This window comes from Ostrea edulis, chromosome 1 (genome assembly GCF_947568905.1).
Source record: "Ostrea edulis chromosome 1, xbOstEdul1.1, whole genome shotgun sequence".
NCBI lineage: Eukaryota > Metazoa > Mollusca > Bivalvia > Ostreida > Ostreidae > Ostrea > Ostrea edulis.
The window spans coordinates 48,386,827-48,399,694 of NC_079164.1; the positions used below are offsets into that span (position 1 = coordinate 48,386,827).

General features: G+C 35.3%; 1 protein-coding gene across 1 annotated transcript in view; it reads left to right on the plus strand.

Moving 5' to 3' along the window:
- LOC125651876 (uncharacterized) overlaps nucleotides 1-6,679 on the plus strand; it is a 15,618-nt gene extending 8,939 nt beyond the window's left edge. Inside the window, exon 4 of the mRNA XM_048880710.2 lies at nucleotides 1,650-6,679. Within this exon, the coding sequence (XP_048736667.1) occupies nucleotides 1,650-1,822 (173 nt within the window). The 3' untranslated portion in view covers nucleotides 1,823-6,679. The remainder of the gene's footprint in view (nucleotides 1-1,649) is intronic.
- Nucleotides 6,680-12,868: the final 6,189 nt, after the last annotated feature.

The following is a 12,868-nucleotide window of genomic DNA, read 5'->3' on the forward strand; positions in this document are numbered from 1 at the left end:
GCAAATTTAAGCTTGTTAAAAGCATGGTCCCGGGGGTTGGATGGGGCCACAATAGGGGATCAAAGTTTTACATACAAATATATAGGAAAAATCTTTTAAAATCTTCTTCTCAAGAACCACTGGGCCAGAAAAGCTGAAATTTACATGAAAGCTTCCTGATATAGTGCAGATTCAAGTTTGTTAAAATCATGCCCCCCCCCCCCCCCCCCCCCCCCCCCAAATAGGGGATCAAAGTTTTACATACAAATATATAGGGGAAATCTTTAAAAATCTTCTTCTCAAAAACTACTGGGCCAGGAAAGTGGAAATTTGCATGAAAGCTTCCTAACATATTGCAGATTCATGTTTGTAAAAATCATGGCCTCCGGGGGGCAGGATGGGGCCACAAGGGGGGATCAAAGTTTTACATAGAAATATATGGGGAAAATCTTTAAAAATCTTCTCAAAAACTACTGCGCCAAGAAAGTGGAAATTTACATGAAAGCTTCCTAACATAGTGCAGATTGAAGTTTATTCAAATCATGGCCCCTGAGGATAGGATGGGGCCACAATAGGGGATCAAAGTTTTACATACAAATATATTGGGGAAAATCATTAAAAGTCTTCTTCTGAAAAATCACTGGGCCAGAACAGTTTACATTCACATGAAAGCTTCCTGACATAGTCCACATTCCAATTTTGAAAAAATCATGGCCCCCCGGGAGTAGGTTGGGGCCACAGTAGGGATCAAAGTTTTACATGCGAATACACATGTATATAGGAAAATCTTTAAATATCAGCCCAGGTGAGTGATGTGGTCCATGGGCCTCTTGTTTGTTGTTTTATATCCCATTTAAGAATTTTTCACTCATACATAGACATCCCCAGTTTTAGGTGAAGTGCCACAAATTTTGACCTACATGTATGCATGACAGTCATATAATAACACTGAGTGTTCTTTAATGTGCTAATTAAAACCTACTTTGACACGGGACCTCTGTTTTTATATATTATACATGTAGTGATTTGAATTAAACATATATTTTTAATTAGATGAAAAAAACCTTCAACTTTTATACAGCATACTTAGCATTCATACTTTACATGTGGTAAAACCAGTTTTAGTATTTCGTGAAGACTCTCTCACATACACGTTTTCTCTCTATTAACAACGAGTCATGTGACATACAAACACAACAATGAAGGTACCAAACAACCACAAGTAGGTGGATCCAAGATCCAACACTTGGCTACATAGTGATAGCTAGCCTTAGGGAAAGTATGTAAAATAGATTCCATTAAATTGCCAATTTTATTGCCCCCCCCCCCCCCCCCCCCCCCCAACTGGTATAGTCAATTATTGGACAGTTATTTTTACACATCAGTAATCACCTTTCACAGAAAATACATAGTGCTTCCTTGTATATTGCTTGTAAATTTTTAGCACCATTCACTTCTATCATTTATAAGTCAAATGCTTGCAATGGAAATGAGATTCAGTTAAACTATGGATCGAGTTGTAAATGCATAAAGTATTACATATTACCTGGGATGTATTTAAAAACCTCTATGTATCATGAATGAAATTTTGAGGAATAAATGTAAACTGTTCAAGTAAGAATTATATAACAGATGCATATATATTATAGATGTATTTTGTCTTCTTTTAGGTGATGTCTATCAGAACGGATCATCCTTCTGTGAGGGACAGAGTTTCCATGTGATTGATGGAAAACAGAACTGCTTCAAGTTTGATCCCACTGTTTTTGACAATGCCAATAAGGTCTCAAGCATCATGTTCTGGATTTTAATGTTAAATCTTTTCTCTCAGAGATTTCTGTAATCTTTGGTCTCTGATATTGTAAACCTTAGATTATTTAGATTTAGATACAACTGTTTGGGTAACTTTATTACTTTCATATTTTGATGTCTTAATACTAAAGGGCATGCATAGACACAATTTTTGTAAAAAATTAGATATTTAATCAATGATATGAAAGTATTTGATACATGTAAAACATAACAACAATCCTAAATTTAAAAAATTTATGTCGAGATATATTTGAGACATTTACATTTTTCATTTTCAAAACAAAGCATGAGTCCTGTCTATAATGTTTACATGTTACATGACGCCACAATCAACATGGCACCAAAATTTTCATCATTAACCTATGTCTAAATGTTGAATGTTTTTGACATAGTTTTTAGAAATCTTGGTGTTCTTATCTCCGCACTTGTTTTTTGGCTGATGACAAACGTTTGTTTACAATCCTATGACATGCATGCACCTAACACAATTTTGGGAGCTGGTTTATATGTAAATTAGAAGTGAATCCTGTGTAAAAATATTTTTAATCCATAATTATAGAAGATATTATAACTAAAAAATATCAATTTCAAATGATCAAAACTCATGTCCATGCTGTTTAAATTGAATTTATTTAAAGTTGTATTGTCCAAATTTCATTTAACTTGTAAAAACGCTGTTAAATTATTGCATTATTGAGGCTGTACGACATAATTATGTCATACATTATTTTACCTGTTTGAACCAGAATTATTTGGTTTAAATCAGTATTTACAAACAGCCGTCACTCGGCCATTTCTAATGCATATTAAGATGATAAATCAAGTGACCGTATTTATAGTTGTGTCCGAGTTATATACTTCATGTTGGGATTCCCCTCGTATGCGTTGGACTATTTATTAACAGACTTAACGAACAGCAAATGTATTTACATGTATGGGTTCCCACTATATTTATGTTTTTTTTAAAAATCTTCTCACTGCTTTCTTTTACATACAAATGTTTTGAAGCATGTAATTATTAAGGGAAAGTTGAATAACTTTTAAATCTAATTCAACTACATTAAAGTAATTCTGTACACTATGAAAAAGATGAACATCGAACCATACAGCTTTAAGCTGTAAATTCTATATTGTTTGCTTTGTGGAGGATATAATCTCTAAAACCATGCAATGATACAGAAATCACCTCATATTTTGATTGTTTTTATATCTCACATAATACAATGAAATGGCATTGGTTTCTTAATGACAAAATGTCAGTAAATGAAAATAATTAAAAAATTGAATGGGTGACATTAACATTTTAGGTGTCTTGCATGTATAAAATATCAATGTAGATGACTGTATGCCTGTGTATATAGCTGTACATGTATATGTGATATACACAGATCCTGAGTTCAACCCCAAGTAGGGGCAGAAGTGGGTATGTACTATGTAGAGTGAATTTCTCTTTGCTTTATATATAGATCATTAGTGTAGCGGTCAGCCGGATTTGATCGCCAGTGGCCAGTTAGCTCAGTTGTTAGAGCACCTAACTAGAGAATTCAGGGGGCACGGGTTTGAATCCCGGTCTGGTCCGTTGCATTTTCTCCCTTCCTGTTACATTACAATTGGCAATCTTGACATCGAAGGAAAAAACATCAGAAATGTAAATATTTTGCTCTGAATTCAATGTAAATTCGTATACCTGATTCTTTTGGGTTTTTTCATAGCTCAGAATATAAAGAAGTATTTTAACTCAACAGATTAAGACTTCACATGTACGTTGTTTTATGAACTTGTGTTCCCAAACTCTAGTGACAATCTATCCCTTTTTTCACTAATGTTGACAGATTTTTGTTATGTATAGATGTATATTGATGAGTTAAAACACATGAAGTTTAGGTTTTATTCAGAGTTCACAATTTTCCAGATTGACTTGCAGATGTTGAGCTGATTTTTGTAGTCTATATAGTTGTATACAGAAGAGCTACAGATCAGTATAAGTTTTGTTCCAATTGATGTACATTCAGCAAATGTGTAGCCCTTGAACTTTTAAAATTTCCTAGACTTCAGTCTACTGGGCATTTTGAGATTTGGGGGCATATGGTTTTTGTCTTTCTGTCTGTCTACAAAAACTTTAACCTTGGCCATAAACTTTGGTGGACGGTGATAGAGCTTACATATTTCACTGTTTATTCCTTGTAACAAGACTTTTCTTTGGGTATCAAAAATTTTGACCTTGTGACCTTTACCTTTGAGTTTGACCTACTTTTGAAAAACTTTAACTTTGGTGATTGCTTTTGAAAGGTTAGTGGTAGGGCTTTCACATCTCACATGTGTATTTTTGTGACAAAATGTTTGACCTTGTGATCTTCACCTTGGAGTTTGACTTATTTTTGAAAAGCTTGAACCTTGCATGGTATTAAAATTTGAATGGTTAGTGATGGGGCTTTCATATTTCACATGTGTATCCCTTTTGACAAGACATTCTTTTGGAACTATTTTTTTCTCATTATGACGTTGGAGTTTGACCTACGTTTGAAAAACTTTGGCAATATCTGGTTGATCCTGCCAGTAGTCATATGCTTGTCTCAAAGACTAAGCCATGCATGCCCAGACCAAAGCTTTTGAATGTTTTGTGATGGAGATTTCATTATTCACATGGTGTATCCCTTTTGATAAGACCTTTCTTGTAGTACCAAATATTTTTTACCTCATGACCTTGACCTGAGAGTTTGACATACCTTTTGGAAAAATTTGACCTTGGCCATAACTTTTGAATGGTTAGTAATAGGGCTTTCATATTTCACATGTGTATTCCTTGTGACAAGACCTTTCTTTGGCACTATAACTACTTTGCTACCATACAGGGGCATCAATGTTTCACAAACACATCTTGTTTGGCTATTTTTATATAAACGTATAGTAGTTGAGCTGATGTTTGGTGTGTAGTTGTGGGTACAGATTAAGTTGAAGTTTTGTTGAAATAGACCAACTTTCAGAAGATTTATTGACCCTTGGACTTAGAGAATTTGAATATCTCAAATACTTCACAGAACTGTAAACTTTTTTTCACTATGCTTGTAGATACATTTATATATTTAGTTGAATATTTAGTGTGCAAGTACTCACTACTGTTGTAAAAGGATGACATATCAAGTTTTAAATTTCGTTTTAACTGACTTAATTTCAGTTGGGTTATGGCCCATACACTTCAAGAATTCAATCTGTTGTGATGATCGAGATACAAATTAATGCCATGGTAATTTATTAGCTATACACGTTTTTGCTCGACTACCAGGCAGGGGGACTTGTAAGATTAATAGGAAAGATATACAATTCAAATCTTGAACAACGAATTTGTACATTTGCTTTTCCAGCTTATGTTGCACAAAGATTAAGGGCAAAAATCCTTGTAATAAATTCAATTATTTATTTCAGGGAGAAAATTTGAGATTTTTTTTTATAGTTTTATTTTTGTAAATCACTTATTCAAGAATTTGTTATGAATATGTGTAATTTTCTTGATATGTTAGAGATACATGCATATTATACTTACATTTAAAAAATATAATTTTTAGCTCACCTTAATGAAGTCAGGAAGAGCTTATATTCACTGTCAGATGGAAACAATTTCAGCATTCCAGCTAAAACTTTTAGACTTGTCAAATTCCCTGTATTGGCTCAACCTGGACTAAACTTTCATGAAACTTATTCTAGAGATGTTTTTAAGCTAATTAAGTGTAAGATTTTGAATTTGGTCCATAGGATCCAGAGAATAAAGAGGTTGCTGTTTTTAGAACATGTTAAAGTGTTTGCATTCCTAAGCCTTACTACCAGGGCCAAACTTGCATTGAAACTACAGCTAGCTCAGAGATGTTAACTACCATTCCTGCTTTGGAGCCAAAGTGCGACATGGACTTTGATTTGGTCAAAAGATTTTGAACTAGGTCACATTCCCAAGTAACTATAGGCTTAAACTCTACCAAATCTACATATCATTTACATTTAGAGATGTTAACAGTCATAATTGCTATTTTCAGGATTATAGATCAAGTTAAAGTAAGTTTTTAGGAGACTAGGTTAAAATTTTTGGATTCTTTCACTTCCAAATAACACCTATACCTGTATCAAACTTGTATGGAAGTGATATCTAGAGATTTTTATGCCCCCATAATCAGAGATTCTAAGGCATATAGTTTTTGGTCTGTGTATCAGTCAGTGCGCAAAAACTTTGACCTTGGCCATAACTTTTGAAAGTGATAGGCCTTTCATATTTCACATGTGTATTCCTTGTGACAAGACCTTTCTTTTTGCATAAAAAATTTACCTCATGACCTTGGAGTTTGGCCATATAGGAGCATCAGTGTTTGACAAGCACATCTTGCTCTTTTCAACACCTATTTTGCTGTGGATGTTAAAGCATGACCTATATTTTTCAGATGATTGATTTGGGTAATTTTTTTCAGAGCAAATTAAAGTTATAGAACATAATTAGTTGCATGCATTAATGTCCTATTTAGATAGACCAAACTTTTATGGCACATCTAGGGTTGCAGATTACATGCACCAAACTTTATTTATTTATATATATATACTTTTTGGATTTTTATTCTTGTTACTGATTTTTCAGTCTATGTTTTATTTTATTGGATACTCTAATTATGATTCGATCATTATCCACAGGTAGTGTTCATATCACACTGTTTAACTATATACAATAGACAATTTTGTATACCGTAGTTGTTTAAGTTTTGAATGCCACTTGTTATACTATGTTTTGTGTAACTATTACACAGCTGGAGCAAATTGTTTTTGAATCTCAGGTTTTATTTGTAGTTCAAATTAAATATAGTTATTTCCATTGTAGATGAATTGTTTTTAAAATAAAGATTTTATAGACACAGGATATGTTTTGCATAGCCTATGAAAAACGTAGATTCCTTAAGACTATATAGCAAATTACCACCACCACCACCCCCCATTTTTCTCTTAAGTAAAAACTTTTAGATTAATGGCAATTGGTTTTTATATATTGAGCTCCTCTTTAATAAATTACATTCATGAGCAATTCATTACAAACTGGCGATTTAAATCTAACCACGATTCTAGTACTGCGTTGAGCAATTTTCATGATGCTCACAAAACCTGATAAAGGATAGTCATGATTCAATTAATATCAATTCAAAGTCATCCAGGAGGTCAAATGGAAATTCGTATTGGGACTCGGCTTCACACCAAGCAGAAGCTATAACTGTCGCTATGAAGATTGTGAGACTGTCAGGTCCAAAGTGGAAGGCTTCTCCAGCAGTCCGAGAAATCTTATTCCAAATGAAAGAGGTCTATCAGCACCGCAAACCAGATTTAAATCATCCAACTTCAATTGAACTGAAAGAAAAACCCATAAAACGGAAATTACGTAAACAACAAAGAATAGAAATGGCAATAGGAAGAAAAATATTTTACAATCAAATCATCCACATCAAATTTTTTACATACTACCACATTTATCGTTTACTGAAAAGGAACTCAAACAACTTTAAATCCTAAGTAGCATTTATATCTAAAAAAACACACCTTCTCCATGGCGAGGAACAATGTAGAGCCTTTTTAGTATTCAATGAGGATCTAGCAGTCCCAAAGGACAACCCACATATTGACCCCAACTGTAAGGAACAAATATCCTTATATCATGGCCGTGGTGTTTTTCCTATTATATAAAGTGTACAATAACTGGAGATACACCAGTGGGCGGAACCATCATTTGCATATTTTTTTAAACTGTGCTGTGTAAAAAAAATTATTGAACATCACATGACAATTTCAACACATGGTGAAGTTCAAATTAGAATTCACTAGATTTCGGCTCGCGGCCGTGTCAATATCCATTTTATCATCACCCAGTTTAATTTCACGAAATGTGTGATCCTCACATGCTTGTGAGAAAATCATCATGGTCATCATTGAATAAAAACTGTAAACCCAAATCATGTAAATCGCCAATGATCATAGTTGAGGTGCTCTGATCAGACACATTCTGCACATCCGCTCTCACCAACTATCGGGCGATGAGCATGCATGGCGGGAAGAGGAAAATACCCAAGTGATCACCTGACAAAAACTTTACTCTTCATTGGAGTACTTTTAAAAAATCATGCAATAACCACTAGCCACATGACAGATATTATATTTCTAATTGGTCATGATACAAGTAAGTTATTGAATATTTATTTCGGTGTATCTTCGTCCAAATAAATCAAGATACACCGAAATAAATATACAATAACTTACTATGCTCTCGAACTTGTACGACATATAGTCTTTAACACAGAGTACATGTACCCGTTCCCATCATAACTCCTGAAGTTCTCCAAGCCACGAAGAAGCTTCATATTAAAAAAGCACCAGATGAATTTGGCATTGTGTCGGAACATATTAAGTCTGCGGGGAATGTAACTGAACCACTCTCAGTAATATTTACCCCCATGTTGGAGCAAATATGTACAATGTACCAGAGGCTTTTAGAGGAGAAATTATCCACCAAGACCCATCAAATCTCGCAAACTACAGAGGGATTACAGTTTCATCACTTCTAGGCAAGTGATTTGAGCACATCCTGGCAAAAATTGAAAACTCGTTACAACTTAATCAATCGTCTCTTCTGTTTGGATTTACTAAGGGATTATCACCCCTTATGGTCGCACTTTCACTAAATGAATATATTAATGAACAAATTGAAAACAATCAACAAGAATTTCTATCATTCCTGGACACATAAAAAGGCTTTTGACGTGGTATCACTGGTGTGTCCAGGGGTCTGTGTTTGCCCAACTATCTATTTTGTATTGCTTGTAGGAGTTATGAGATTGATCACTGTTCGTTATCTTCACCTTGCATCACTCACATACCTCTATAAAGTGTAAATTGTTTCAACAAGAAATAAATAGCCATATTTGGTCAATAGTCGACAAAATGCATCTTGTACTGTCATCAAAAGTCCTATGGAAAAATAATCTTGGCCGTCAATTTCCTGTTCTACAATGTGTCCGCCAAGAGGTATTTTATCTACTGGCCTCTACAAAATGTATCTAAATGATCTACTTTGCCAGTTGGTAAAATCACAGATAGGCACCTACAACTATAGGGCAAACATATACGATATGTCCCACGGTTACAGACAATGTCGCCCTTGTGAACAATTGTGAAGAGAGATCTGTATGTGAATAATGTAATACTAGTGTCCAGTTTTGCGAGTGAAGCAGATGCTTTTGAGTTTTTTCGGGAATCAAGAAAGCTCATGATGGATGCAGGAATGAATCTTACATCTTGGGCATCAAACAGTAAGTTACTCCACACAGAAGCCATATGCATGAATCATGAATTACACGACTCAAACAAAGTCATAAAATTACTAGGATCACGATGGGATCCAACGAACGACACACTGTCATTTGAGAAACGAGAAATACCAACACTTGATACTGTTACAAAGCGAACGATACTACAGTACTCATCACAAATATACGACCCATTTGGTATTCTAAGCCCGGTCACAGTTGGAACCAGGCGCGAAGCTACGTTTACGTCAAATCGCCCGGGCGTACACATCCAAAATAAAAAAACACCTATTAAATGCTACAAACATAGGTGAAAAATAAGTGTCTGCAGTATCTGCGGTACATTAGTCTCCCTATTGGTACTGATATCTTGTTAGTGTTACACCTTTCCGGGTCTAAACCGTTGTCGTTACGGCATGTTTTTCTCTATTATTGTTCCGGCAAGTTGTGAAACCGATAAAAGGATTACAAAATGAAGAAGATTGATGAATATTTTAAACGGAGTGTTACTAAACCACCACAGGAAGCTGAGCCATGTTCCAACTCTTTTTCTGAAAGTCCTACAGCAAGCACTTCTAGTCTAAGTTCGACAAAATCGTCATGTGATCCTCCATAAGAAGCCGACTTGTCAAACCATGAAACTAAAATAAACCTGTTACAAAAGACATGGAATTCCAATCATTATACAAACTATTCATTTCCTGCAAGGTAATTAAATAGTTTTCTTAATTACTCTAAAAAAAATCTTACGATATGAAAAAAATAGATTCCATTGATTGACTATGAATGACCATGAATGCAAGTTAATTTCATGAAACAAAACATCACATTTCATTATGTCCCTAGTTGTAAATATGATATGTTTGACTTTCACCCATCAATAAGTTAATTTATCCATGCTGTATGAATCTTGGTCTAAGAGTTGAATGTCCGTTCGTTTGTCGACGGTCCGTCCCCGACAGGTTTTTAAAAAAAAAATTTTTTTTTTTACTTCCAGATGATATATTACTAGGAATTGATTATTGATTTTTTTTTATTTGTTTATAAAGTCATTTACATTTCCCAATATGTGGAAGGGGTATTACAGAGGGGTGGATAGAGGGTATTCCATCCCGCTACCCTTCACCTTGACAACCGCTTCACGCCCTCATGACCACTCTCTTCCCCGGCTACCCTTTCATTTTACCCCCAGTTATTGTTCCCAACCATAATCCCTGCTCCCCATATTTTTCTTCCCGTCAATCACTGTTCCCTATACCTTCCATCAACGTCCCGACTCTTCAAACTCCCGATTCCCGACCTAACCCCGTCCTCGGGGATCCTGTTCCGGGGGCACCCTCCCATTACAGAGGTTTATGTCACATTTTTCTCTTTACTCGGATCCCTCAGATAAATTGGAAAAATCTGTCACTGTGTGTGTATGACTTTATCACACGATATAACCTCCATAGTTGAAGTAAATATAGCTCAAACTTGACTCAATTTAACTCAGTATGAACCTCCATCGAGTCTTGTTATTTCTAAGAATACTAAGACTGCTATTTCACCTCAAATAAGCACAATTATATTACATCACATTTTACTTTTGTATGCCCTGATCTGACACGTTAGTGAGAGGGGCATATAGATTTACCCTGGTCCGTCTGTTCTGATCTTGGTTAAAGGTTTGCGTTTAGGTCCATATCTCAGAAACTAGACATGGTATAGCATTGATACTTCACATGTGGTTGGTCTTGGTATTCAATATAGAATAAGATTGTGGTATCTCATATTTTATTTCATGCTTATTTACTACCGGGTCAAGATCTATGACTACCTAAACTTCCTATTTCGCAGGATTTATATAATAGTTAACATGATTGAATTCACTATGAATAATGTCACCTTGACTTATATTTTCTGCTTGCGTTTAATTTAATGGTGAAGGTCCACTTTAAGGTCGACAAAATGGTATGACTTTGATACTTGTTAGGAAATGTAATATTTACAAAGCTAGTCTATATTGAATTTGTAATAAAATATAGCAATTACAATGATATTTAGATATTATGTAAACCACAGGCTGGCAGCATCCGGGGGTCGGGCGTTCCTCGTCGTTCCCTGCTAGATGACTCTTCGGTGGCCTTTGATAGTTTTAATGGTTGAGTTGTTGTCTTTAAAGTCTTTGAATACTAGTATTCCCCATTTCCGTTTCTGTCCTATTGTATAAAACCGTGTCTCATATACACAATTTTATACCCCACTCAACTAGCATGGGGTATATTTTAATACACATGTCCGTCCGTCCGTCATCATCAGTTCCGTCCATTCGAAATTTCCGTCACAATTTTCTCAGCTCCCACTGAACGGATTGATTTCAAATTTTGGTATGCAGCTTCCTGTGTATGGCCGAGGCCATCCTTAAAAAAATTTTGGTTTGATGATTATCTTCTTTAAAAAATGCATGTAGATAGGAAGGTAGGTGAATGGGTTTTTTTTTCTGAAAAAAGTTAAAAAGTGCCTTCTTGTCTTGGAAAAGAGGAAAACAACCTTTTAGTAGGTAGGGTTTTAAATGAGTCGGTCGATAAACAGCAAACGAGCAATTTTCTATGGTCGGCCTTATATGTTTTGTCTCTGATATCAACTTCCTGTTTTACGGAACTTTTGAATTTTTATACACCACCACACGTAGTGTCGAGGTACTAGTACTATGTGATGGCCTCCGGAAAAAAACCCATCCAGTTACATTGTAAGTGTCCGTCTGTCTGTCTGTTCGTCCATTGCCCCCCCCCCCCCCCCCCCCCCAAGGTTTAAGATGATAGCTTTAGAACGGATCAACGAATATATTTCTGAAACTTTGCACAGTTGTTTAGTTCTATATAATACAAGTTAAGTTTATTTTTCAGCTTTAAAACAGAAACATCTTTCTTGTAGATTAATTGGTGGCAAGATGAGGCGTTTAAATGCATCATGGTTGAAAGAAAACCCATGGATGCGATATTCTACGGCTAAAGATGCAATATACTGTGCTTGTACAATTTTTGGAAAACGAGAATCCAAAGCAAAAACATTTAGCTTATCCTCTCCCGTGATAGACTGGTCAAACTTGTCACACTTTGTAAAGAGACACCTACAGGATGATTCCCCTCACCATGACTTTGTTGGACAAGGACAAGCTTTTCTTGATGTAGCGAATTCAAAATCAAATTCTATAGCTTCTTCGCTTTCGTCCCTTCATGATGGAACTGTAGCAAAAACCGTCATATTCTTTCAAAGATAATCGATGTTATAGTTCTTTGTGGGAATCAGAATTTGCCACTTCGCGGCCACACTGAAGAGAAGAGTAATTTTAAGGCAACGTTGAAAACCATTGCTAAATCTGATAAAGTCTTGGTCAAGCATTTGGAAACTGCAACTTTAGTGAAATAAACGTCCCCTGAGATTCAGAATGAGCTAATTGAAATATGTGCTGAGCAAATTTTTAACCACCTCAAGGATCTGTGTTATAAATCTCCTTTCCTGGCGATCATAGCAGATGAAACCACCGATAAGGCAACACAAACACAGCTCTCAGTTTGTACGAGGTATTTAGAAACTGTAGATACAGATGTAAATGCAAACGAAATCTTTCTTTGATTTTTGCAAGCTTAAAGTACAAAGGGAGAGGCCATTGCTGATTTACTCGTCGATTTTATGAATGAAAATGACTTAGGTCTTGAAAACCTGAGAGCCCAGGGTTATGATGGGGCTAGTAACATGTCGGGTAGAATAAATGAAGT